The sequence below is a fragment of the Doryrhamphus excisus genome, chromosome 4 (genome assembly GCF_030265055.1).
Source record: "Doryrhamphus excisus isolate RoL2022-K1 chromosome 4, RoL_Dexc_1.0, whole genome shotgun sequence".
Lineage (NCBI taxonomy): Eukaryota > Metazoa > Chordata > Actinopteri > Syngnathiformes > Syngnathidae > Doryrhamphus > Doryrhamphus excisus.
The window spans coordinates 7,972,625-7,998,645 of NC_080469.1; the positions used below are offsets into that span (position 1 = coordinate 7,972,625).

Sequence of the window (26,021 nt, forward strand, 5' to 3'; positions counted from 1 at the left end):
GGTTGAAGGTGACACTGTGACCTTCTCCTTTGAGATGAGAAGTGGCCGAGAACACAACACCCCAGATAAAGCTATGTGGGGGTTCTCTTGCACTGTCAGGGCTCAGGTAAAACACATTAACAATTGATTTTCCATTAGCTAATACCTTTACATTTAATCCTGAATCAGCATGTTATGTGTACAATATTTTTTTTTTGTCTTTCCATCTTTCCAGGAGTCATCTGAGGATGTCTCTGGAGGACTGCCTTTCCTGGCAGACCTGGCACTTGGTCTGTCAGTACTGGCTTGCTCAATGCTCCGCATCCTATATAATGGACCTGAGGTTACAAGAGAGGAGGACACTTGCCATGATTTGCTGTGTTCAAAGCTGCTGCAACGGTGATACACACATAAAACTTCATATTCATATTAATTATTATTTTGTATTGTCTTTACCATACGGATGTGTCATGTTGGCATGTTGGCCATACTGTCAGGAGATCAGGAAAACCTAGATTCGGCATCTCTGTGTGGAGTTTGCATGTTCTCACCAAAAACATGCTTAGTTTTTTTCCATAATCATGCATGTTAGGTTAATTGGCGACTCCAAATTGTCCATAGGTATGAATGTGAGTGTAAATGGTTGTACCCCCGCAACCCTAGTGAGGATAAGTGGCATGGAAAACGGATGGATGGATGGATTTTAAATGACACTTTCATGTCTGACTTTTAACTGTTACTTATGATGCTGTCATTAATAAGGAAACTTGGCAAAATTAGAATGCAGATTTTTGACAAAGTGTTTTTTTTCCTTCAGGTGTCAATGGCAGGTGGAAGCGAATGGTGCGATCTCTCCTGCTCTTACTCCCAGCCCATCGCCACTCCCGCTAACTATCGAGGAGGACCGGGAGTTCACATACCCTGCTGATGTGCTCATCCCACCTCCAGGTTTTACCTCTGGTGCCTACTCCGACTTGCCTCGCATACGCCTCCCTCCAGGCATCATGGGAAGGTTGCGAGAGGTGTCTGGAAGAGCTCGCCCACAGTTTCGTCCCAGCATTAAGTAAGAGGGGTTGTGGTGCTTGGGCAATATGCAGTATATTTTTGTTATTTTTTTCTTACTCTGAGTATTCTTATTAACAATATAAACCGAATACACAACCATTTATTCCAAAAGAGAGGTGATCCGCCCTGATGTCATGGAGGAGGTAATAGTGTCGTGTGTCATAAAGCATCTCAACTTGGTGGATGCTCTTCAGTCACTTGTCAACTACCAGTACCGGGAAGACCACACAGAAGAATTTGACCTTGTCTGTAAGATCATGGCAGAGACCTTCAAGAAGATCAATGCAATGGAGCGTCAACTGCAGGTAAACAATTTATGAATCTACAGTGGTGTGAAAAAGTGTTTTATTTACCTTTTTTTTTTTGCATGATTATTGTCACACAAATGTTTCAGAAGCCAACATACAGTGTGTCTGGTTGTATTTGTAGAGTGTAGCAGAGCTGGAGCAGAAGTGGCAGAATGAGGTAGACGAGGCGCAGCAGGGAAAGCTGGAGAACAACACTCCTTTCTTCCATGACTACCACTTCTTTGAGGTATCCTGCCTGACAACACCAAACCAACTTTGGCAACATTTTGACAATCCAATATAATTTGACATTTATTACTTTACTTTTTTTCAGAATAAAATTAAGGAGCTGGAACTACTTTGCTCCCTGAAAGAGGTCCCCCTTGATTTTACTGACTTGGAAAATGTTGTACTCGGATTGAGGCAGGTCTATTTAAATTATGCATGTAGATCAGTGAAAGTACAACATCACCTGTTACACGTTGTGTCTGCACCAACAGGGAGAGGTTCTTTCAGGAGGTAAACAGTACGCACCTTAAAAGTAACACCCAACTTGCAAAAACAAAGGGACTGGTGAAGAGTCTGATGAACCGTACTGAGCTTCTGCTACATGTTACCATTGCGCCGCATTGCAGGAGCTTAACAACTACACCTGTTGGAACACCAGGCTCTGGTAGATAAAATATTTTATCCTAATGAAAGTACTGGAACTACAGTATTATTTCTTTGTATTTAATTCATGCACATTGTTTTGGATTTTCACCTTTTCAGCCTCCAAGTCTGTGTCAGATGCAAAGACTGTCATCTCCATGGTGAAACAGCCTGTCTTCCTGCGCAGCATGTCTGCACCATCCGATTTAGAGATGATTGCAAACCAAGACCTGGAGTTTACTCATGCTCCTCAAAGGTTTTTTTGGGGGGGGCGTGGATTTTTAGACACCAAGAGGTGTCGAACATTTTTAAAGATGACTAAATGTTTATGTTTTTTTTTTTTCTTCCTAACAGGAGGCGACACCACCCTACCAGTCATCGCAGTAGCTCTTTTACACTGCTGCAGTCTCTGGCTGTTGAGGACAGCCGAGACAAGCCAACATACAGTGTTCTGTTGGGTCAGCTCTTTGCATTTATCGGCACTACACCTGATCAAGCTGTAAGTCTGTCATTTAATCTTTCTCTTTTTCCTCAATTGTTCCCACAATAGACTTATAATAGATTGTTCCCATAATTGCTGGATATATAATCACTGATTCTTATCATTTATGTAGGTGTCAAGCAGCAGTTTCTTGTCTGCTGCTCAGACACGTTGGCGTCGTGGCAGCACACGAAAACAAGCGCTTGTTCATATGCGCGAGCTGCTCACGGCTGCTGTCAGAGTGGGTGGGGTCACCCACCTGGTGGGGCCCGTCACTATGGTATTGCAAGGAGGCCCAAGGTAGATAAAGGGTGTTATAAATAATAACACTTCAATGGCCAAAAACACATTTATTTTTATTTAATTGTTTTCCTTAATTCTTCATAAATATGTGGTATGTGTACAGGATTGAGGAACTAACTTGTGGTGGAATGGTAGAGCGGGTCCAGGAGGCCTTTGGAGAGACAATGACGTCTGTCGTGTCTCTGTGTGCTCGCTACCCCATTGCTTGTGCCAACAGTATTGGCTTGCTTTGTACAATACCCTACACCAGGCAAGAGATTTCATCACTCTCGATGCTTCTGTTTCCTTGTCACGTAATCCTCACCATCCTGACTCTCATTTGTTGCATGTCTTAATGTAGGAGTGAGGAGCAGTGCCTAGTTCGGAGTGGGCTGGTTCAGCTCATGGACAGCCTATGTAGCTTGAGTGGTCAGAGGGAGTGCAGCTCAAATGAGAAGCAGACTAAAAAGCAGAAAGTGGCTACGATGGCCTGGGCTGCTTTCCAGGTGCTTGCCAACCGCTGCATTGAGTGGGAGAAAGTAGAAGGTGAGGTCTAATGTGGAAATAATTTGTTGATAATTGGCCAGACTTTTCTGATGCACTTTTGAGTAAGTATAATTTAATATCCACCTGTTTTTCTGTTTTACTCATTTATAGGTGGCTCAACGGATGGAGTACACTCTGGTTTAGCTCGGCAAGTGTCAAGTCTGCTGACCAATCATCTGGCCAGAGCTACAGAGTGCTGTGGGAATCAGGCAGCTGGCAATGATGCCTTACAGGATGTGCTTAGTCTACTCAATGACCTTTCTAGGTATAGTTCTGCCATGGTTGATCATCTTTTTATTTAGTCTTTGTCATTACGTTTTGTTCATTATATATTCTTTACGTGAATTCCAGGAGCCATATCGGAAAAGCTATCTTGAGCCAACCAGCCTGTGTTTCGAAACTTTTGTCTCTGCTGCTTGACCAGAGACCTTCCCCAAAGCTGGTGCTTATCATCCTACAGCTTTGTCGCGCTGCCCTACCTCTCATGAGTGTAGAAGATTGTGGTAATGTGGCCCTGCCATCATGGAGCTATTCTATTAACACGTTAGATGCAGAGCAACAAGATGCCAGTGACCCTGCCTCACGCATAGCTGCCTTGCTGCTAGCTAAACTGGCAGACTACGTGGTACCAGGTTTGTCTTTCTTAAAGCAAAATTGCTAAGTGTTGCATGAGTTTAGTATTTTGATTCTAATGCCCCTTGCCAGGTTGCCAGACCTTGCTCTCTCCCAGCTCCTCTGAGCCAGACACTAGTCTGTCTCGAGCCAGTTCCAAAGGAGCTCTGAAGTCTGATGATGTTGGGGAGGAGGGAGAGGCGGTTGATGGTAAGCTTTCGATCTTCATCCACAAGAGGGAGGACCAGTCATCCCATGAGGTTCTGCAACCGCTTCTCAGGTAGGATTTTTCCCTGAAAATGATGTAGTTTTACGTGAGTAAGCTTACTTTAAAGTTGCATGTTTTATTTCTCTTTCTAATATGTAGCAGCTCAGAAGGTCGCCCATTTCGCCTTGGCACTGGTGCAAACATGGAAAAGGTTGTCAAGATGGACAGAGATATGACCAAAGTAATGTTTTTTTAATGTGCATATTTACAATACGATTGATAGTTTTCTCAATGCTGATGTTTCATTTGCATTTTTAGAGTGGAAGCTGTGAGGTGATCACAGAGGAAGCATCTGCTGCCCTGAGGAAGGCCACCAAGTGGGCTCAGTCTGGTTTGATAGTGAGTGTTGGCCCCCCCGTAGAGACTCAAAACCAAGAAACCACTGGAGGCGTCACAACTGGGGATAAGAAGAAAACTGCTCAAACATCTGTGTGTAGGGACAGGAATACTGAGCTGGCAAGGTACACTGGCCACTTGTGGTTTTATATCTTCTGTCAAGATACATTAAGAAAGGGAAAGGCCTTAACTGTAACTGAAAATCTTGTCTTATACAGGTCGGATCCTGTTAGGCCGTTCATTAGTGGCCATGTTGCCAACAGTATGGCTGCTGAGGTCATTGCATTGCTGCATAGTCTGCTTACTGCCCCGGAGTCAAACACTGCTCAAATCTGGACAAGCACTGCTGAAAAAGTAACTGTTACTAGCTTTTAAGCACAATTACTGTATATTGAAAAATGATCTTCAAGCTGACATCTGTACATTTATTCTTGTCTCTTAAGCAAAAAGCTTACATTTTGTTTGTTTTAGGTACTCTCTAGGGCATTGATGTTCATCCCTCAGCTAGGGAAGTATGCTGAGACTATTTTAGAGAATGGGAGCAGCAGTGGAAGGAAACTTGCTAAGCTTCAAGCTATTGGCAGACAGGCGGTTGCTGCCCTCTGTGCTCTGGGGGGATTCAAAGAAACCATTAAAATTGGTTCAGAGGTTCAGGTAAGGGACACAATTTAGACGTTGCTTAGGTTAATCACATTCTTTTTTACTCCTATTATGCCTTATGTATCTCTAGGTGATAGGTAAAGGAGTGTTGGGCAGCGTGGGAATAGTGATGTCCATCAATGAGCAGGAAGGCATTGCAACCGTCAAATTTCCCTCTTGCGACTACAGGAGAACTTGCAAAGCCTCAGACGTGCTGACAGTGCCAATATCACGCCTGTGTACACCAAGATCAGAGGTAAGAGTTCCACTATCTAGCGTAATCTCCACAATCTGTTAATGTAAGATATACTCTTGATTCTTATGTCTCGCTCTTCTCCCCCAATCCGCAGGCACTCCCCTTGTATAAACTATCAATCACGGAAAAGGTTGTGCAAGCAGTTCAATCCATGCTTCTGCCACAGGAGGGCAGTCTGTCCATTCATACCTCTCTACCAGCTTCAGGAGATGGAGCCAGCCCAGTGATGGCTGCAGTTCGCTTGCTGGCTGAAATCAGAACCAGGTCAGTTATTTTAGTTTATGTTCTTGTTATGACTAGTAGTCTAAAGTCAGGACAATATAGCTGTCCAGAAAAATCCAACACCACTACCAACCTGTGGATCCTCTTTACTAAGCAGTTAACTTACCAAAAATCTTTTATGATCTTTGTTTTCCAGAGCGTGTCTGGTGATGGCGCAGCTCCTGGAGGACAGCTCATTTTGTGAAGAGTTCATCCAGCAGTGTCCTGCTGCTGTGGAGGTTCTTAACCTGGTTGCTCAAGAATGTAGTCCTGGTATGAAATTGTTAATAACCCTGAATCACTATAGTGGAGATCATGGGTTTATAACTATACAAAACACTGTATATATATTTACGTATAAGAGTACGTTAAACATGAATATCAGGGGTGCCCGCACTTTTTCAGCATCCAAGTTACAAGTCAACATGATCTACCTCTTTGTATAAAACATAATATATTGAAAAATGTAACCGGTAAACTTTGAAATACTCTTGTAAATATTAATGATTAGAACTTCATACCCACATTTTTAAAGTGTACAGGTAATCAAAGTAGTTGATATCATAATTTTGTATGACAATCAAGATAATTACCGTAATTACCATAACCCGAGTACTGGTAATATGTCAGTCAAAATAGCTACATAACATTCATTAGGACACACTTCATGTATTACATCCAGTTAGCATTTGCTATCAAACATGATTGATATACTGTACAAGTACTGAAAATGGTTATCAATGCAGTTAACAATGTAGCCGAAGTCAAGGCAACATATTGAAAAGATTTCACCTGTCTTAGTAAGTATAGCACGTAATGCTCTGTTTTTGGTCCCCTTTCTGTGTTTTCAGGGGAGCGTCTCGGTATTGTTGAGGCTCAATGTGAAAGAGTGAGAATGCTATACCGAGACTGTGCTCGCCCGCCACCACCCCCACTTCAGACAGAAAGACGGCAGGTAGGGTTGATAAATTATAAATTTTGAGTCTTCAGTATTTTTCTATTAATTACCGTTGCATTTGAATAATTGCTTGTTTGAACAGAGTAAATAAACCATTCCCTTTAACTGAAAACCTCGAAAGTCCAATTGAACAATATATGGCAGGGCAGGTAGTGTCATTTTAATTTGATGTAATGCCTCACTGTAGCCCAAGGAAATCACTTGGTGCCCATCCCGAGTGTTCCCTCCAGTCCGTGCCTGCATGTTCTCATCTCGCCTGACCTCGGTCACCTTCTTGGCTGATCCCAGCGCTGGTGGGGGACTACCCAGGGGCACCTTCATCTATGCCACCTCTCCTGTACCAATTCAGGTTGAACATATGTTACCAAAATTATTTGGAATTTGTGCTGATCAGCTTGGCTCACTCTTTTTTTTTACTTTTATTTTCTCTGTCCTCTCAGGCTCCTTCTTTTTATTGGGAGATTGAAGTTGTCTCCTATGGAGACTCTGAGGAAGACAGTGGGCCCATTGTGTCCTTTGGTTTTGCCACTGAGGCGGAGAAGAGAGACGGCGCCTGGACCAACCCCGTTGGCACATGTCTGTTTCATAAGTAAGTTTGCTTTATGTATGCAATGACATTGGATACGTCTCTCTTGGCAGCCTTTTTAGAGTCTTCTGTCTATGGCAAGAGTGCAGTTTTACATTCATTTACTGTATATTGATCTAGTTTTGACTTGTCTTTCTCCTTTCTTTATCGCAGCAATGGAAGAGCAGTGCACTACAATGGCTCCAGTCTACTCCAGTGGAAAAGTGTCAGACTGGATGTAACTCTACTACCTGGTTAGATGTTTTTGTTTTTTCCCCACAAGCATTTTTTTTTTGGGGGGGGGGGCTACTATTAATTTATGCCTTTTTTCGTGTTGTCTATTGTTGGGAATTTCCATGGTAACGCAAGATTTACCTTAACACAGGTGATGTGGCTGGAATAGGCTGGGAGCGTTCAGAAGGCACACCTCCACCCCCTGGTCAAGCCCCTAAAGGGCGGGTCTATTTCACCTATTGTGGCCAGCGGCTCAGTCCCATCCTTGAGGATGTAGCTGGCGGAATGTGGCCTTTGGTGCACATTCAAAAGAAGGTATGCGTACTAAAGTGAGAATGTCAAATGTATTCAGTTGCACAAATTTCCAACAAATAACACAAATGTAATTGTTTTGTAGAATTCAAAGATTCGTGCCAACTTTGGTAATCATCCTTTCGCATATGCTGAAGGCCAAGCTCACAGGAATGCAGCGGACTTGTGCATTGATCTTGCAGAAGAAATAAGTGCCAATTTTGAAGCACTCCCCTTTGCTATGGCATCAGACAGTGATAATGATGCTGGTACTAGCGTTACATCAGACTCAGGTTCCCATGGACCTCCTTGTCGGATTGCAGCAGTGGCAGTGACTCAGCAACGTATGTACATTGCCTATATTTTTGTATTACTCTAAAATATGCTTTTTACCTTTTGACTATATATAAACACACCCTTTTGAATAATTTAATTTGCCATTATTGATTTGACTATCGTGATTGTCCTCCTTAATCCCTTTAGAATACAACAGTGACCTGTCCTGCCATTACAAAGTTGAGCTGAGTTATGAGAACCTAGTCACCTCTGGACCTGATCCACACCCTCCACCCATTGCAGATGATGAGAGTGATGATGATGATGATGATGACGTCCCAAGAGTGAGTAAGCTCGTCATGATTTTATGTCTGTGACTGCTTGTGACTCTATATTTCACTGTGCCATTGAAAATTTAGGAGGACCATTACGCCTTGCTGGTAAAGGCATGGGAAACCAAAGTGTTCCCCACCATCCGAAGAAGGTTCCGTAATGAAGCTGAGCGAAAATCTGGCCTGGACCAAATCAAAGGAGCTTTGCAGCTTGGTAAAAATAGATCTAATTAAGTATAACCCAATTATGTGATTCAACCTTTCATTTCAACAATTTGATCAAGACAGCTAGCTCTGTTGTGTATCTAAACACCAACAGGCATGGTTGACATTGCAAGGCAGACAGTGGAGTTCCTGTATGAAGAAAATGGTGGCATTCCTCGTGACCTCTATCTCCCCACCATCGAAGATATCAAGGATGAGGCCAACAAATTCACTATTGATAAAGTTCGCAAAGGTCTTGTCACCTATATTACTGCTCTTACTTGACATTTGTTTTTTCTCAGACCTGTCAAATACTTCACTAATGTTTTATTGTTTACCCAAATTACAACCTGATTCTTTCTACAGGCTTGACCGTGGTCATCCGCTGTCCAGACAGCAACAATACCAGCAGCACCACGGGAGGGACAGCCCTACCAAAATTTGCCATCAGGGGCATGTTGAAGACTTTTGGTTTGCATGGAGTAGTGCTGGATGTTGACTCTGTAAGCACAATGCTGAATGTTGCAATGTTATATATTATTGCTGTAAGGCATTAAGGTGTTCTTTGTGTGCATCACTAGGCAAATGAGTTGGTACAAGTGGAGACCTATCTTCGCAGCGAGGGTGTGCTGGTGAGGTACTGGTACCCAATTGAAATGCTGGAGCGGCCACCTGCTGGATCCCGACGCACTGCAGCTAATGGCTTGGTCTCACTAGACAGTAGCAACATTCAAATTCACAGGTATTAACCAACAGGGCCTGAATAGCACGTTACAAACATATAACCTACTTTATGATACGATATTATAATTGTTTTTTCAGGGAGCTGCTTCGCTGTGAAAGTGCACTGGCGCGTTTATACTGCCGAATGGCCCTGCTAAACATCTACGCCCCCAAAAGTCCTCACACTTTCACCCGTCTCTTCCACATACCTGCAATCCGGGACATTACCTTAGAACACCTACAGCTTCTGTCAAATCAGTTGCTGGCTCCCCCACTCCCTGGTGAGTGGTAATTTCATGTACAAATGTGTACTGTACTTCTTTCTCTGTGAGGTCTTCTTTCCTGCCGTTTCCATTTCTCATTTAACATTGTCACAATATCCCTGCAGATGGCACTATTAGTTCTAGCTCGATCCTCCTGGCCCAGTCAGTGCTTCACAACCTTCAAGGCCAAAGCTGTTCTCCCACAGACCTATTCTACCAGGGCAATGCTCAGCCCATCCAAGAGTGGTTAACAGTGGCCATCACCCGTGCCTTGCATCAAGGAGAGGAAAGCTTACTTGAGCTAACTAAACAGATTTGCTGCTTCCTACAGGTCAGCTGTGCCCATCAATTTTCCCTGTGGATGCACTAATGCAAAATTTCATGTTTTTTTAATCAATCTTTTGCATGTATCTCAGCATGCACCAGAGCAGTTTACATCTGAGGAATTCCCTGTAACGGAGTCCAAAGTCAGCATGGACGTAAGCTTTCCAGGGGCTGCATTTGTGATCGTATCCTGCAAAGAGAGCCAACTTGGCTGCCGCAAAGAGTGAGATATCTGGCAATGTTGATCTTTTCCACTTCACCCAAAGCCCAGTCGGTCACTTATTCTCCAATGAAATATTGACTTCTCTCCCTTCCTTCCATTAGCTCTAGCTTATACAAGGCTCCCTGGGCACGGGTAATGCTGTATGGTCTGGGTCATAAAGTGCGCAAAAATGGCCAACTTAATCTAATGGAGGCTGTTTGCTACCCTCTGGATGCATCACCTGCCAACACGGGCCTTACCCCCCCTCCCACCACCAACCAATACCCCTCTGTCATCATCCCCACTGACAAAGTGCACATCAAACTGGGTATGTATTTATTGTCCCATAAGGTTTCAGGTTTTTGAGTTTTACTGGTATAGCATATATATACAGCATCTCTTTCAAAACTGACTTTGTCATTGATTATAGGTGTGTCGCCCCCTCCTGGTGCTGTGTTGGCACTGCATTCCCTGCCTCTGGAGTTCCCTCTGGCCATGGCATTTGCAGAGCAGCTGCTGACTTGGAAGCTGGGAGAGAACTCCGAGCGATCAGAAGACGAACTGGATACAGTACCATCATCTGTGCTGCTACAAGTGGTAGAACTTCTCGGTATGGTGCATTTTTAACAGTATTAACCTTTTAACTAGCTAACATCAGCTTCATCACATGGAATCTTTGTAATACATGATCTAACCTCAAGTGTTTCCTATCTTGGCTTGTGTTTTGTATTAGGTGGTTTACTTTGGACTACTGATCTCGCTCCATCCATTAAAGAACTTGCTTTTCACTTGCTGGCTGAACTTCTGCGGAAGATTCACCACTTGGAGCAGCGTAAAAGTCCCACTGGCCTCTCCAGCTCTATTGCGCTTCTGCTCAACCCCTGCCTTGCAGTCCTCATGTCCCTGCAGACTGAACTCCGTAAGCTCTATGACAGGGAAACTCAGGGCTGGACTGCAGGAGGAGCTGGAGCAGCAGGGTCTTCATCTGGAGGTGTTGCTTTAGCTCTGGCAGCAGAACAAAGCAGGTTCTCCACATACTTTCATGCACTGATGGAAGTCTGTCTGGCTGTGGCAGAGGTGACACTCCCACTCAATGTTGGAGGCTCCACAGTTGGAACCCTTACCTCGACCAGTGCCCCTAACCTGAGTGATTCTTCATCGTCGTCGTCCTCATCCCCAGGCCAAACACCACAGAGCCCCAGCCTGCTGTCCAAACGTAAGAAAGTGAAGCTGAAGCGTGAGAGAGCAGCAGCTGCGGTGGCCGCAGTGGTGTCAGGTAAAAAGGGAAGTGGCGGCGCTCGTCTGTCAGAGAGTGACAGCGCCCTGCTGAACATGACGGGGAGTAAACCTGAAGACATGCTGTGGTTCCACCGCTGCCTCACTCTATTGATGATCCTTCGACATCTTGCCAATAAGGATCCCCAAGGCTTGAGTGTAACAAGTGATGCAGTGACAGATGCTTGTCAAGCTTTGGTGGGTCCCACGGCCCACAGCCGCCTGTTGGTGATTTCAGGCATCCCCACCCACCTTGAAGAGGCAGTGGTTCGAAATGCCATCCGCAGGGCTTGCAATGCGCATGGAGGCCTATTCAAAGATGAAGTCTTCATCCCTTTGCAGGATGAGGACCCGAAGAAAACTAAATCTGGAGCTGGAGTCTCAAGCCCTCAAGACGGCAAAGTGACCACTGAGTCTGAGCGCCCCTTCCCTCACAGTGGGGGTCCTGAGAGTCCGGACAGCTCCAGCAGCGTAACTCCAGCAATGAGTGTGACCGCCTCTGCTTCGACCAGCCAGACTTCCATATGCAGCTCTTCTCAGGGAGTCTCTCGCACTGCCAGTGAACTTTCTGTTGATCAGGAGCTATTAGCTGTACCTACGTTCACCCCCGCCGCAGCAGTGTCTGCGGGTAACTACCCCCAGCAGGGTTCCCATGAGCCCCAGACTGTTTCCAGCCAGGAAAGTCTGGATACTTCTCTTTGTAGCACTGGAAGCATGGGGAGTCTTGGAAGCTTAGGGGAGCCAGTGGACAATACAGAGACACCGTCAGTGTCAGATGGAGGATCTTTGCACACAGTCACCTCTCAGGAGAGCAATGCAGTCACGTTGCGGCCTATCAAAGGCTATGCTGTCATTGAGGTGGGTTAAACAACTTTGATTTTCTTTATTTTTGTGGTTGTTTTTCAATCACACTTCTCCCTTTATGATTAATTACAGGTTCGTTCTCGAGCGAAAGTGGAAAAAATACGAGCCAGTCTGTTCAACAGCAGTGATCTAATTGGCTTGTCTAGCCTTGAGGGTGAAGAGGAGCTAATGGAGTTGACCAATGAGGAGATCCTCACAGCCTCGAGTGTGAATCAAAGTCTATTTGACACCCAAGGCAGCTCTGCTCTTGAAGACTACTTTCTGGACAAGTCAATTCGAGGTTCGTATATGACAAGGAATACTCATACTCTATCATACTGTACTCATACTCTCTACACAGTGGCATTTAAAACCCACCTATTTTCCAAGGTGACAAGCTTGTTCCTGGAGCACGAGACATCCTCACAGATATTTTCAAGAGTTGTGTGCACTCAGAGCAGATGCTCAGCCTCACACCAGCCAAGCCAGTGAAAGTATCTGATATTTACCTCAGCAAAGAGCAGATCAACTCGCAGACCCCTGGTAACCTGCTACATACTTTCTTCACCAATGTCCGACCACCCAAGAAAGTGCTTGAGGACCAACTTACTCAGGTATATGTCATATATGTAATATTTCATACATTTTTACCTTTCCTTCTCCAGCATCTGACAATATATACTACCTACTCATGTAATCACAATATTTCAAAATAATGTTTTTATCCAGATTTTAAGAAAGTATGGCATTCCCAAACCCAATAAGAACAAATACAGCAAGGCAGGAAAAGAACAGCACCAAGGCAAAGTAGTGAGCACCAAGAGGCCCATCACCAAACCTCCCACCAAGGAAAAGTCTGTTCTGAACAGTGTGAGGTAGGCAAGTGCATGAAATACTCATCTCTAAATCTCAGCATTGACTTTATTGATACAGTATATTTAGGTGCCTTTACACTTCAGTTCATTGACTTAAAATTTACTTTTTGTGTATCTTTGCTAGGACTGCGCTTAGTGAGAAAAAGACAGTCCTTAAGCCCAAATCTCCAGAAAAAGCCAGACCTGATGAGAAAGATGTGGAAAAGTCTCCTGCCAAAAAACCTGAAGGTTCGTCAATAATAGTAACTCTATGAAAACACAACAGGCAGCTTGTTACAAAGAATAACATTCTCTTCACCTCCCTGAAGTTTTGATAAATTATTTTATATCATCTTGTTAAAAGTCAGTTAAAGTATCAGTTCATGGGCTGCATTTTTTTTTAATACAGCTGTTCGTTATCAATTTTATTCAATGAGTTTCGGTGCACTGCATCTCATGCCCTTTTGTTTCTATAGTCGCAGAGGAGAAGTACCTGACTCTGGAGGGCTTCCATAAGTTTGCAGTTGACCGAGCCAAGCAGGACATTCGTAGTGTCTGGAGGGCAATTTTGGCATGTGGCTATGACCTCCACTTTGAAAGGTGAGACGACGAATGCCAGACCCCAGTAACAGCTTGCAGTCTGATGTAATACGGATACTGTCACATGCTATCACTGGCTTCCCAGAATATGCTGTGCATATTTTATGTACAGTATATGTACACAGTATTTATACACTCTGAATCTCTCTGAGCAAATATCATACTTTTAATTAAAATGTATCAAGCTACTTTTATGGTGTTTCTATTTCAGATTTCAAGTAGTTTTGCATTGTTTTGTTCATTGTCACCAGGTGCACCTGTATAGACACACGGCATGCACAGAAGGCTTGTAGGAAGTGGACCTTGGAAATGGATGTTGCATTGGTCCAGTATATCAACAGGCTCTGTCGTCACCTTGCGATCACACCAACCAGACTACATCCCCATGAAGTCTACCTGGACCCAAGTGATTGTGCCGATTCACGTGTGGCCTGCCTGCTCAGTTAGTAAAACACGTCAGCTGCATTTAACATACTATATTTACTCTGAGGTAACTCGAGTAAATACAGATAGACCCAGAGGTATTTTGACATGTTTATGATTTGACCTAAAAATGGATTTGAAATGAAGCAATCCCGATGTGATCAAAGAGAAGTGTTTCAGCGCTAAAATTTATTTCACAAATATGATATTCAAGAGGAAGGAACATACTTGTAAATAGAACTACAATATCACAATCAACTTTATTTCAGAAATATACATGGTCCATTTCCATTCTCTGTGCCACTTGTCCTCATTAGGTATGTGTGGTTATGCTGGAGCCTATCCCAGCTGACTTTTGGGTGAGAGGCAGGGTACACCGTGGACTGGTCACCAGCCAATTGCAGGGCGCATATAGACAAACAAACACTCACACTTACATTCATACCTTTTTTAGAGTCTCCGATGAACCTATCATGCATATTTTTGGGATGTGGGAGGAAACTCACAGGGAGAACTGGTCAACTCCACACAGAGATTCGACCCAGATCTCCTGATCATGTGGCCACCGTGCGGCCCCTCATACATGTTCTGTAGTATGAACAATAAAAACAAAAGAAACATCACCAGCAAGGCACAGTGAAAGATGGTTATGCATTGCCATATAAGATAACGCACCAATGTTTCCAAAAACTAGAAAATAATCTGACCGAGCTTTATAATCTTACTTGGATGAAAATCACTGCAGCCAATGACTACTTAAGGTCTGGAGCCCATGAACATAACCATTCTCAGGCCTGCTTGTTTGTATGTATTGCTACCCTCACTTGTCTTCAGTAAGTTAAATCTGTTCTGTAAACCTCTTAAAAGCTGAAAGTACACTTTGATGACGCCCTTATTTCAAATCCATTATGGTGATCTCACAAGGCAAAATCATAACAAACTCACGTCCCTTTCAAAACACTTGTGTATCTAACTGTACATTGTTAAACTATCCTAATTGGACTTGTTTTTGTCTTTTGAAGGTGTGCCTGTAGAGAGCTTGCGCTTGCGGTTTGCTCTGCTGCAGTCCCTCAACAATACCCTGGAGAGTTTCTTCCTACCGCTAGTGGAGCTGAGACAGACGCATACTTATCAGAACAGCATTGCATCCCTGTTATGTGAAGCAAAAGGTGAGTCAGACCTTCGCACTGGTTTAGCAGTTCACAGAGGTAATATTATCCTTTTGTATGTTTCCTCTAAATGACTCCTTTTCACCTTTTTACAGGTCTAATTTTCTATGACACAAAGGTTACTGTCATGAACAGGGTACTGAATGCCACAGTCCAGCGGACAGCAGACCATGCTGCTCCAGAGATAACACTGGATCCTCTTGAGATTGTGGGCGGTAATGATCCCTTAAACTTAATAACTTGGTGTCTTATATACTGTGTCTTTGCTAACTTCCACTCAATGCCTTGCAGGTGAGATAAGATCGTCAGAGAACACATACTTCTGCCAGGCAGCACAACAACTTTCTTGCATGCCATCGTCTCAGCTTTGTGTAAAACTGGCCAGTGGAGGAGACCCAACGTATGCGTTCAACATCCGCTTCACGGGGGAGGAAGTTCACGGCACAAGTTAGAACTTCTACTTTATACCTACAGACCTGCCAACATTTATGCATTTTATTCAATACGCAACTCAGTCCTACACAACCCTAAAAATAAGGAAAAGGAATAATGTAATGAGAAAATGCTGAAATGTTGATATTAACAACCACTTATGACACACAGCTTTGTCTAATTGGAAAAAAAAATTACAGTGGCCCCCACCCTTGAGAGTACTCTTAACATTTCTTCAAGGTTGACAGGTCTGTAACTACAGAATCGCTCTTTAGGTTCCATGCCGGTAGTAGTAGTAGTACAATAGTAATACTATACATATGGTAACCTATCTGCATCTGTCTCATCAGGTGGTTCTTTCAGACACTTCTTATGGCAGGTGTGTAAAGAGTTGCAAAGTTCAGCTCTTTCTCTGCTGCTCCCTTGCCCAAGTGCTGCAGCCAACCGTAACAAGGTAATGCTGCACATTGACTTGACTGTTAAAAGGCTATAAAAAAAATCCATCCATATTTTAGTTTGTATATTTTACTGTTTCCACCAACTTTAAACCTGGAGGTAATAAGAATCTTATCTGGCATGAATCATTGTTTTTGTCTTTCTCAGGGGAAATACATATTGACACCATGTCCAATCAGCTATGCAGAGGAGCAGTTGTTGCACTTCTTTGGTCAGCTCCTGGGCATTGCCATCCGCGCAGATGTGCCCCTTCCTTTGGATCTACTGGGCTCCTTTTGGAAAGGTTTGGTGGGCATGGCCCTTGACCCCGAGCAGGACCTGCAGGAGGCAGATATGCTCACATACAACTATGTCAGAAAATTTGAAAATGTAAGAATGTGAAGCAATCTCTTCTTATTGTGTTGTCTGTTGACCACAAGTTGTTATATAACAAAGCAACTGTTTGTGCCATGCAGGTGAATGATGAGACTGAGCTTGAGTCACTGTGCGCTGAGATCTCCTCCCAGTACCATTCAGGCGATAGCCCTGACTCTCCCAGCAGACCCTCTTGTACTTTTACCTACATCACTATGACGGGTGACGAGGTGGAGCTTTGTCAGGGAGGCCGCAACCTCACTGTCAGGTGATTATTTACACATTGGGTGAGTTTTTGTGTTAAACTGTAAATACCTTTCACAGCCATATTTGTTGTTTAGCTGGGAAAATAAAGATGTGTATGCACGGGCGGTACGGAGCCTTCGTTTGAGGGAGCTGCAGAATGTTGAATGTATGACTGCAGTGCGAGCTGGGCTGGCCTCCATCATTCCCCTGCAGCTACTGACCATGCTCAGCCCCTTGGAGATGGAGCTACGCACCTGTGGCTTGCCGTACATCAACCTGGAGTTCCTCAAGGTACATTTGCCACATTCACATGCTACACCAACCTGCAACATCTTAACGAGTTCAAACATATCTCACATTGTTATTTATAGGCTCACACAATGTATCAAGTAGGTCTAATGGAGACAGACCAGCACATCGAGTTCTTCTGGAGCGCTCTGGAGATGTTCACTCAGGAGGAACTTTGTAAGTTCATCAAGTTCGCCTGCAACCAGGAACGCATCCCCTTCACTTGTCCCTGCAAGGATGGCGGACCCGACACTGCCCATGTCCCTCCATATCCCATGAAGATCGCCCCTCCTGATGGAGCATCAGGTAATTACTATCAGCATTGTTCTCACTGAAGAATACATGATGTTCTCCTTAGTTCTACAGAATTGCTGGAATTGGTTTTGTGTAACAAAGACACACGCTTCTTATGGATGGGGAAAAAACTGTTGGCCTCCAATTTCAAATATAAAACCTTCACAGAAGTAAAAGATACATTTTCAGTTTTTTATTGTTTGCTAACATTTGCACAAAAAGTCCTGGGCTTCCATTAGAACCATGAAAACCTTGCATATAGATTATACAGTACCTAAAAAGTCTGTGCCTTAGTTGCATCGTCTTTCTCTGTGTTGCAGGTCAGCCAGACTCTCGCTACATCCGCGTGGAGACCTGTATGTTCATGGTTAAACTGCCTCAGTACACCTCTTTGGACGTGATGCTGGAGAAACTGCGTTACGCCATCCACTACCGTGAGGACCCGCTCAGTGGCTAAGACTTGACAGCCCCCCTTTCTTAAACACGTCCACCCCTTAGCCACCTGACTCCCAACCCCCCAACCCGCACAGCCCAAGTCCAGCTTCTGAGACGCTCCTCTGATCTATTAAAGTCACATTGATTTTAGCTTGTTCAATGCTTTGCACGTTGGCCCCCTGACTTCATGTCATGGCCTTTGTCATGATTACTTTTTTTCTTTTCTTTTTACTTATTTTTAGAGGGTATCAGGGATGATCATCTGCTTGAACACATCTGATGAGTAGCTATTTTGGTTGTGCTGAGGAGTGCAACAGCTGTTACACTGGCTCTTTATATCCTTCCTTTTCTTTGAATGAAAGAAAACCTCACTGAAATGAGCAGTTGAATTCTGCAGTGATACAGATTAGGGAGTTTAGCTCTGTATTTGCAACACTGCATCGGCTTCCATCCAAACTCAAAATGAGTTACCCAGCTGCCTCTTTTTGTGCCCCCCTCAGTGGGCTTATGTTTGGAAACATGCCTTTGCTGTGAGTTGAGATGATAATTGTCGGATTCCCCGTTTCTGAAAGAGAAATGGTGTGATCAGGGTTGGTTGCCAAGGAAAAAATATCACTTTGGGCCCACCAAAAAAAAAAGGTCTGTTTTCTGTGTGTCCCCCCCCCCCCTTCAGTCACAGGCCCTTAAACTAGTCATCACTTTTGTCCCCTTAAGGGCCCCCAAGTGTGATTCTATTGATTCTATGTTTGGAGTAAATGTGATGTCAGGTATAATGTAGTTCACTTAAATATACTGTATAATAATGGGCAAATGTATGGCGATGAAAACTGACTCCATTTTAACCAAAAAACAATGATGAGGAGTTCATATTTGAAATCATTTACTATTAATTGCTTGGTCATCATGAGGCGGAGATGCCACCATTCTCGTGATCTGCAGGTTGCTATGGTGATGAGTCAGTTGCATTGTAAGACAGACGTGAGACGACGTTCACATGAGCTGCCCCTACCATGTGAGTGCTCTTGCTACTGAATGTGAAATGACCCCATTCCCTGTCCTTGAAAAATACACAATCTACGCTCATACACTTGGTGGTGGGGTGGCAAATTCTCTTCAGTTATGCCTTCTTTCTGTTTTCTTCAATAGAAGACCAATATTCTGCTTTTTTAATTTAAATACTCATAACCAAATGTTGAGCTCTGTAAAAATAGAATAGGAGAACAAATGTAAATAGACTTATGTTTGAGTGCAGTTTTTATGAATTGCAACTTCACTTTTTTTTTTCCCTCGTTTGCACTACTCTTCCAGGAAAAGATTCTAAAATCGAACAAACTATGTGATGTCTGTTGGATATCCAGTTTGTTGTGGTCTTATTTAAACTTTAGTCCCATATTTGAATGAATTCTTTTTCTACTGCTCATAGTGAAACATGTTTTCTTGTGCGAGTAAAAACATTTGATTTAATAGAACCGAAGAACACAACGATTGATATATGACACATTGCATTGTTGACACGCCTGCGACTTTGGATTTTGTTCTTCTGAGAGTCTAATATACCGCTGCTAATGGGGATGCTCTCTCTTCTACTTCCTCCTGCGGGGGAATTAGAGAGGTGATTAAAAAAAAAAAAAAAGGACTTATAGGAAGGGGTGTTGCGATAAAGTGTGCTGTACATTTACTTAATATTTATTATAATTATTTATGGTTGCATTAGATTAACTTTTACTTGTCTTACCTCTGCACATTGGAAATTTAACATCGAAAATGGATTATACATGCTGATGTAAATCAGTATGGGATTTGAGATTTCTGTGTCACAATAAAGACATGTATTCATGGACAAAAACTGCTGGTCTTTTGCATGCTGACCTTGATACATCAATGCAGACTGGAAAATATTTTGTTTTCCCTATAACAAAATGGCGCTTAAGAACACAATAGATGACATGATGGCCTCCCTTCTAATGTACAGCCCCTAATGTACTATAGGGGCTGTACATTAGTACATTAGTGATGTAACACAGTGATATATCACTGTGTTACATCACTAACTCTTATAAACAGGAGACCTTTTCAAAGCAGCGACCAGGAACTCGTCTTTACATTCGGGACATTATTTCATACACTCAGAAGGACGTCACTACTTCTTTCCATTCCCCAGATGAGCTAAAGCACTGGATGTGTATCATACACTACATAGTGTATGAACAGAAACAATGAATGGTTCAACAGGTACGTTGTACAAGTACATACATACACGAAATGGCACCCTAGATCCAGTATGTTCTGGTTTAAATGGACCTACATTCCAGTAGCTGTCTCCTTTCCTTGTAACACAAGCGGCCACCACCCTCTGACCAATAGCAGGCCAGGAAAAGCGCCACATCCCCAACCTGTCAGCCTATCTTATGCCAGGACGTTTGTATAAGTGTCAAGTCACAAAACTGTTGTCGTGCTGCAGTCATGCAACATGCAAGTGACCCACAAACATCCTTCATGAGTGTGTTTTATGACACTGAGGTATGTTGACAAAGCAGTACAGTGAGATGTTGGCATGCAACACGTGTCGTCATGTACATTATATACCCAACTGTTTCCACTTGTAGTGAATGACCATGCTTTGTGCTGTCACAGGGCACATACTGTGTGTGTGTGTATATATATATATATGTGTGTATATATATATATATATATATATATATATATATATATATATATATATATATATATATATATATATATATATATATATATATATATATATATATATATATATATATGTGTGTGTGTGTATACTTGGATTATGATTGATTTATTTTCTGTGGGGCCCACTGCAGTGAAATACAAAGCAGCAACGTTCCTGAAGAGCACACTTAAGTTGGTCCCAACATCTTTGGTCACAATTATACGTTGGCAAATCTCACTCCCCGGCGCTTTAAGAGTCTCGCTGGACATTGAAGCGATAACTTGCGCTTTTAGATCGTTGTCTTAGCGCTGAACCTTGGTTAGATCCCCCGGTATACGCAGAGGCGGACCAGACTGGTCACACCAGCGTTGCCAGACGTATGACAATTTCACCCTCTATATACTGTATGAAAATTAAATAACCGTATAAATTCCACCCATTTTACACAAATGGCTTTCGCCAAATTGAAACTGGATACACGCGACATTGAACCTGATGTCACTCATTGTCTTATGTGCCTCTTTACAGGCAGGTGGGGGCGTTGTTCTGCCAGTGGCAGCTTTTTGTAACAGTGATTTCTATTTCATGTAAAGGTAAATGTGCATTATAAGCAATACTATACACGGTCTGTGGTGATATTTTCCAATAGCAGCTGCTCTTGAGCAAAGTCAAATCGGGTATGTACGATAATTTTGCTCGTATAGGATAATTTAAGATACCGCTACGACGATTTATTATTTCCCATCTGGCAACACTGGTTTGTATCATTCCGTGGAAACGAATGCTCAAACAAAGCATTCCAGGCGTTTGTGACCTAGTCTTCGTGTATTTGTTATTGCGTATTACTGCTAAATAAGCCACCATGGGACCAAAGAAAGTTGCGAGTGACCGCATTTTGTCAAAAAGGGTGAGAAACACAATTGAATTCAAGAAAGAACTCGTAGCAAAGTACGAAGATGGCGTCCGCGTGGCCGATCTCGCCAGGATGTATGGGAAGTCTGCATCAACAATAAGTTCTATTCTGAACAGGAAAGACGAAATCAAGGAGGCTAATGTTGCGAAAGGAGTGACGGTGTTGACAAAGCAGAGATCACAAACGATCGAAGATGTTGAGAAGTTGTTGTGGGTGTGGATCACCGAGAGGAGGCTGGCGGGAGATCGTGTTTCGGAGCCCGTCATTTGCGAAAAGGCAAGACTGTTGCATGCGGATCTTTCTAAGAACGTCCCTGCGACGAGTGATGCTGTTAGTGAATTTAAGGCCAGCAGAGGCTGGTACGAAAATTTTAAGAAAAGAACAGGCATGAACACTGTCGTAAAGCAAGGCGAGAGTGCAAATTCTGACCAAAGTGCCGCTAAAGACTTCGTTAAGGAATTCAAGGACTATGTCGAGGCTGAACGGTTCTTCCCCCAACAAGTCTTTAATTGTGACGAAACGGGTTTATTTTGGAAGAAAATGCCAAAGAGGACCTTCATCGCTCAGGAGGAAAAGGAACTGCCAGGACATAAACCCATGCAAGACAGGCTAACTCTGTTGTTTTGTGCTAATGCTAGTGGAGATTTCAAAGTGAAGCCTTTACTCGTGTATCACTCCGAAAATCCCAGAGTTTTTAAGAAAAATAATGTTATAAAGAGTACATTGTGTGTGACGTGGAAATCTAACGGCAAGGCATGGGTCACAAGTCACATTTTCATTGAGTGGGTCAATGAAGAGTTTGGCCCCAGTGTTAAGAAATACCTCCTGGAAAATAATTTGCCCCTGAAGTGCCTCCTGGTGATGGATGATGCTCCTGCCCATCCTCCAGGCTTGGAAGACCAATTGTTGGAAGAGTTTAACTTCATCACAGTGATGTTCTTGCCCCCTAATACCGCTCCCCTCATCCAACCCATGGACCAGCAGGTCATTTCAAATTTCAAAAAACTCTACTCCAAAGCACTGTTTCAAAGGTGCTTTGAAGTGACATCAGACACTGATTTGACCCTAAGAGAGTTCTGGAGTAATCACTTTAATATCCTCAACTGCATAAGCCTCATAGATAAGGCTTGGCAGGGAGTGACTTCCAGGAGCATGAACTCTGCTTGGAGAAAATTGTGGCCAGAATGCGTCAGGAAGGAATTTGAAACCTTCGAGGCTGACCCCGATAACCGTACGCCAATTGTGGAGTGTATCGTGTCCTTGGGGAAGTCCTTGGGGTTGGATGTGAGTGGCCAGGACGTGGAAGAGTTGGTGAATGATCACAGCGAAGAGCTAACCACTGAAGAGCTGCAAGAACTTCAAGTGGAACAGCAACAGACGGCGGCTCAGGACATTGCTTCAGATGAGGATGAGGAGAGAGAGGAGAATGTGCCTTCCTCACTCATTAAGGACATGTTTGCCAAGTGGAGTGACGTGCAAAGCTTTGTGGAGAAACACCACCCCAACAAAGCTGTTGCAAGCCGTCTTTGCAACATGTTCAATGACAGTGCCTTGTCCCATTTTAGGCAAATTTTAAAGAGACGCTACAAACACAACTATTACGATAGTTCTATGCTACAGGGGTCCAGTAACAGTAAAAGACAAAAGATGGAAGTCACCCCAAATATGGCTTTAAAATCTGAAGCCCTTATGGAGGGGGAGTTCCCCTCCATATAATAACCTCCACTCCTCTCTCCGTCTCCTCCCTTCCCATCCACTCCCTCCCTCCCTTACCGCTCTTTGCCATATTCGCCAACAAGAGTCTTCAATATAGGTAAAAGGTAATTATCATGCATTGTTTCTGCGTGTAAAACTAACTTTTAATATTTTTGGGGTGTCTCGAACAGATTACAGTCGGCTCTGGCCACGTCGTAGTTAAAATTTCCCAATTTTTCTCACAGATTTTCAAAAATATATGAATAAATCATGCTCTTTGGTGGTTGAATATGGTCTTTAGAAATAAAAAAAGTATGCACATTGAAGTCCAGCATTTTCAAATATAAAAATGTCTAAATAAAATAATATACAAATATAAGGCATCCAGAAGATGCATTCAAAGATGGTGTGAATGATGTACGAGTGTAAAGGTTGCTATAGGGGTGTTATGTCATGTCTAGAGAGCTCTGATAATGTTAAATGTATGGAAATATTGAATTTATAAACAAAGACTCCCACTTCCCTGTAATTCACTTTGGGCCTGGAACCAATTAACCATATTAAATGAGGGATTATTATAAATTGATTTATATTATAACTTATGAGACAAATTGCTTTGTTTTTTGACTGAACTTTTTGAATGGATTATGAAAACCAAAGTACTAATGTAATGTTACTTATTCATTCATTCATTTTCTACTGCTTATCCTCACGAGGCTCGCGGCATGCTGGAGCCTATCCCAGCTGTCTTCGGGCAAGAGGTGGGGTACACCCTGGACTGGTCGCCACCCAATCACAGGGCACATATAGACAAACAACCATTCACACTCACATTCATACTTATGGACAATTTGGAGTCGCTAATTAACCTAACATGTTTTTGGAATGCACGGGGGGAACATGCAAACTCCACTGGCCGAGGGTGGAATTGAACCTTGGTCTCCTAGCTCTGAGGCCTGCGCGCTAACCACTTGCCCGCTGTGCAGCCCCGTTGCTTATTCAAATAAATCTAAATAAAAGGAGTTGCAATAATACAATACAATTTATTGTTTTATAATGCTGTACAGGTAAAGTACAAAAAAATGGAAGTACAGTCACACAAGCACAAAGCTATAGTCTACAATTGTCATAATACTAGTCACAACCAAGACAACACAAATGAAAAAAAACGTAAGTTTTTACAGATAAATATCCTTCCAGCAGCTCGGTTTCACTGTCAATCTGTCAACCATTGTGCTCAGTAAGTATGTCACTTTGTGGAATGATTCAGTCTATGGAGCACAATGGAACAGATTTTCCCAGCAGACGATGGAGAATCAGGAAGAAGAAAAAAAAGGCCATGCTAGATAACACCAAGCTGTTTTTTCAACCTCTGCAGCTGCTCCATGCTGATGTTGTTTCCACCACACACTACAATGACCACGGGACCCAACGGCTGCTCCAGCTTGCCCTCCTTCTGCAGCCTTTTGATGACATCGCTGTACACAGCAGCCAGTGCAGCACCGCAGGCGGGCTCCACCAGAACCTTCTCATCATCTGCGCATGGATGGCACACCCAGATGAGGTCAGTCTCACTTATATGTTTTGTTTTTTGGATCAACTGGTTGTTGCTTCTACTCACCTACAAAGCGCTCCACGGCCTTTACTGCCTCCTGGTCTGTGATTACTTCCGAGAAGACTGTGTGCTCCTTCACAAGCTCAAGAGTCTGTGCCGAGACCCTTGTCAGGCCAAGTGTGGTGGCAACACTGGAGAGTGGAAAAACATTTTAGCCACAGCATAACCACATGGGAGCTTATTTGGTAGAAATAGCTGTCCACCTAGTGATAGCAGGTAAGGTGACAAGCTCCCCTGCTTTCATGGTGGCATTGAGGCTATGAGCGCCTATGGTTTCCATGGCGATGATGGGGACATCAGCCCAACTGGCACGCCGTAGCCCCTCCACTACTCCGTTTAGCAGCCCTCCCCCTCCCACTGACAGCACGATGGCACCTGGCTTTTCTTTCATGTCTTGTTCGAGCTCCTTCACCAAAGATGTGTGGCCCTCCCTGCAAGCACAGATGCCTTCACTGTCATTTTACCTCAGTGACTGCAAGCATCTACTGAAACACTTCTACATTGAGTGTGTTTACGTCACGTATGTGGTGTAATGCCTGTACCTTCAGAATGATAATCACAATAGGAATACACACTTTAGAAAATAGAAGGAATGATTCACCAGATGAGGGGGTCGTCAAAGGGTGATATGAATATCCAGCCTGGGTTGTTGGCCACCAGCAGCTGTCCGTACTCGATGCTTTCATTAAGAGCCTGAAAAAGACAGGTGTAGTCTTATTGACCTGCACCTCACTCTGTTGTACCCAAATAAATTCATTCAAAATGACCCATGATCAGCTGACCTTGCCATGAATTACCACGGTGGCGCCCTCGTCCCTCAGACGTTCCACTGTGGGGTTTGGGGTGACACTGGGGACGACGATGGTTGCAGGTATGCCCAGCTGGCGGGCAGAATAGGCTGCAGCCATGCCTGCGTTTCCTCCTGTAACAATCACGCAGTGGTCAAACTCTTAACACGGCAGCATTTGGAGTGAGGCTCACCTGAACAGCAGACGAACCTCTCGCACCCTCGATCTGCCCACTAGAAAAAAAAGTATATTAAGTATAACAATTCAAGAACAATAATGTACTATTTGGCTGTATACACTTGGGTTTATCAAATTTATGACTCACAGTTTTGCATAAGTGTCCGATTCCCCTTATCTTAAAGGAGCCTGTAGGCTGGGATGAATCCAGTTTGAGGTAGACTGAAGTTCCTGCCACTTTAGTCAAGGCGAGACTCTCCCTCACTGGAGTGGCCACATGCAGAGGCTGATGGGTCTTCATATCACTATCAAGATATCAAGATAGCTCAGATGATGCATTTAGGGTTTTTTTGCATGAAACCTTACTAAAAAAATGCATTTTTTGTTACTTACCACAAGCAGATATATAACAGGATGTAGTTCCTAAATGATAACGTTCTTTT

The 26,021-nt window shown here is 43.4% G+C and overlaps 4 protein-coding genes across 15 annotated transcripts in view; 3 read left to right on the top strand and 1 right to left on the bottom strand.

The window, feature by feature from the left end:
* LOC131128267 (probable E3 ubiquitin-protein ligase HECTD4) overlaps window positions 1-19,537 on the top strand; it is a 30,631-nt gene extending 11,094 nt beyond the window's left edge. For all 3 annotated transcript variants that reach the window (XM_058070953.1, XM_058070954.1, XM_058070955.1), the window contains 54 exons: window positions 2-106; window positions 215-378; window positions 797-1,042; window positions 1,157-1,349; window positions 1,474-1,578; window positions 1,666-1,758; window positions 1,836-2,004; window positions 2,103-2,238; window positions 2,337-2,481; window positions 2,597-2,763; window positions 2,870-3,016; window positions 3,107-3,291; window positions 3,403-3,556; window positions 3,643-3,923; window positions 3,997-4,183; window positions 4,271-4,352; window positions 4,430-4,632; window positions 4,726-4,861; window positions 4,979-5,161; window positions 5,238-5,402; window positions 5,497-5,666; window positions 5,821-5,936; window positions 6,515-6,618; window positions 6,809-6,970; window positions 7,062-7,210; window positions 7,361-7,440; window positions 7,572-7,735; window positions 7,818-8,055; window positions 8,195-8,331; window positions 8,407-8,533; window positions 8,639-8,776; window positions 8,890-9,026; window positions 9,105-9,265; window positions 9,346-9,527; window positions 9,635-9,840; window positions 9,926-10,056; window positions 10,158-10,363; window positions 10,466-10,645; window positions 10,769-12,168; window positions 12,247-12,454; window positions 12,544-12,767; window positions 12,883-13,028; window positions 13,153-13,256; window positions 13,484-13,607; window positions 13,859-14,049; window positions 15,053-15,199; window positions 15,295-15,414; window positions 15,491-15,646; window positions 15,982-16,085; window positions 16,235-16,456; window positions 16,543-16,709; window positions 16,783-16,978; window positions 17,059-17,281; window positions 17,590-19,537. In XM_058070953.1, the coding sequence (XP_057926936.1) occupies window positions 2-106; window positions 215-378; window positions 797-1,042; window positions 1,157-1,349; window positions 1,474-1,578; window positions 1,666-1,758; window positions 1,836-2,004; window positions 2,103-2,238; window positions 2,337-2,481; window positions 2,597-2,763; window positions 2,870-3,016; window positions 3,107-3,291; window positions 3,403-3,556; window positions 3,643-3,923; window positions 3,997-4,183; window positions 4,271-4,352; window positions 4,430-4,632; window positions 4,726-4,861; window positions 4,979-5,161; window positions 5,238-5,402; window positions 5,497-5,666; window positions 5,821-5,936; window positions 6,515-6,618; window positions 6,809-6,970; window positions 7,062-7,210; window positions 7,361-7,440; window positions 7,572-7,735; window positions 7,818-8,055; window positions 8,195-8,331; window positions 8,407-8,533; window positions 8,639-8,776; window positions 8,890-9,026; window positions 9,105-9,265; window positions 9,346-9,527; window positions 9,635-9,840; window positions 9,926-10,056; window positions 10,158-10,363; window positions 10,466-10,645; window positions 10,769-12,168; window positions 12,247-12,454; window positions 12,544-12,767; window positions 12,883-13,028; window positions 13,153-13,256; window positions 13,484-13,607; window positions 13,859-14,049; window positions 15,053-15,199; window positions 15,295-15,414; window positions 15,491-15,646; window positions 15,982-16,085; window positions 16,235-16,456; window positions 16,543-16,709; window positions 16,783-16,978; window positions 17,059-17,281; window positions 17,590-17,726 (9,903 nt within the window). In that variant the 3' untranslated portion in view covers window positions 17,727-19,537. The remainder of the gene's footprint in view (window position 1; window positions 107-214; window positions 379-796; window positions 1,043-1,156; window positions 1,350-1,473; window positions 1,579-1,665; window positions 1,759-1,835; window positions 2,005-2,102; window positions 2,239-2,336; window positions 2,482-2,596; window positions 2,764-2,869; window positions 3,017-3,106; window positions 3,292-3,402; window positions 3,557-3,642; window positions 3,924-3,996; window positions 4,184-4,270; window positions 4,353-4,429; window positions 4,633-4,725; window positions 4,862-4,978; window positions 5,162-5,237; window positions 5,403-5,496; window positions 5,667-5,820; window positions 5,937-6,514; window positions 6,619-6,808; window positions 6,971-7,061; window positions 7,211-7,360; window positions 7,441-7,571; window positions 7,736-7,817; window positions 8,056-8,194; window positions 8,332-8,406; window positions 8,534-8,638; window positions 8,777-8,889; window positions 9,027-9,104; window positions 9,266-9,345; window positions 9,528-9,634; window positions 9,841-9,925; window positions 10,057-10,157; window positions 10,364-10,465; window positions 10,646-10,768; window positions 12,169-12,246; window positions 12,455-12,543; window positions 12,768-12,882; window positions 13,029-13,152; window positions 13,257-13,483; window positions 13,608-13,858; window positions 14,050-15,052; window positions 15,200-15,294; window positions 15,415-15,490; window positions 15,647-15,981; window positions 16,086-16,234; window positions 16,457-16,542; window positions 16,710-16,782; window positions 16,979-17,058; window positions 17,282-17,589) is intronic.
* Window positions 19,538-19,808: 271 nt separating this feature from the next.
* Window positions 19,809-26,021, top strand: part of LOC131128603 (tetratricopeptide repeat protein 28-like) — a 245,366-nt gene continuing 239,153 nt past the window's right edge. For 3 of the 10 annotated variants that reach the window (XM_058071596.1, XM_058071597.1, XM_058071605.1), the window contains exons 1-2: window positions 21,083-23,123; window positions 24,377-24,562. The gene's annotated coding sequence lies outside the window, so the exon portion shown is untranslated. The other 7 variants (XM_058071600.1, XM_058071604.1, XM_058071603.1 and 4 more) reach the window with 7 other exon arrangements.
* LOC131127747 (tigger transposable element-derived protein 1-like) lies at window positions 21,253-23,019 on the top strand. The gene has a single exon (XM_058069947.1). The coding sequence runs from the start codon at window positions 21,253-21,255 to the stop codon at window positions 23,017-23,019; it is 1,767 nt and encodes a 588-aa protein (XP_057925930.1).
* On the bottom strand, window positions 24,066-26,017 carry LOC131128604 (L-serine dehydratase/L-threonine deaminase-like). Its single transcript, XM_058071608.1, has 8 exons — window positions 25,972-26,017; window positions 25,727-25,883; window positions 25,595-25,634; window positions 25,396-25,535; window positions 25,215-25,306; window positions 24,817-25,044; window positions 24,620-24,744; window positions 24,066-24,534 (listed from the first exon to the last, which is right to left on the bottom strand). The coding sequence occupies exons 2-8, from the start codon at window positions 25,877-25,879 to the stop codon at window positions 24,341-24,343; spliced, it is 972 nt and encodes a 323-aa protein (XP_057927591.1). The 5' UTR covers window positions 25,880-25,883; window positions 25,972-26,017; the 3' UTR covers window positions 24,066-24,340.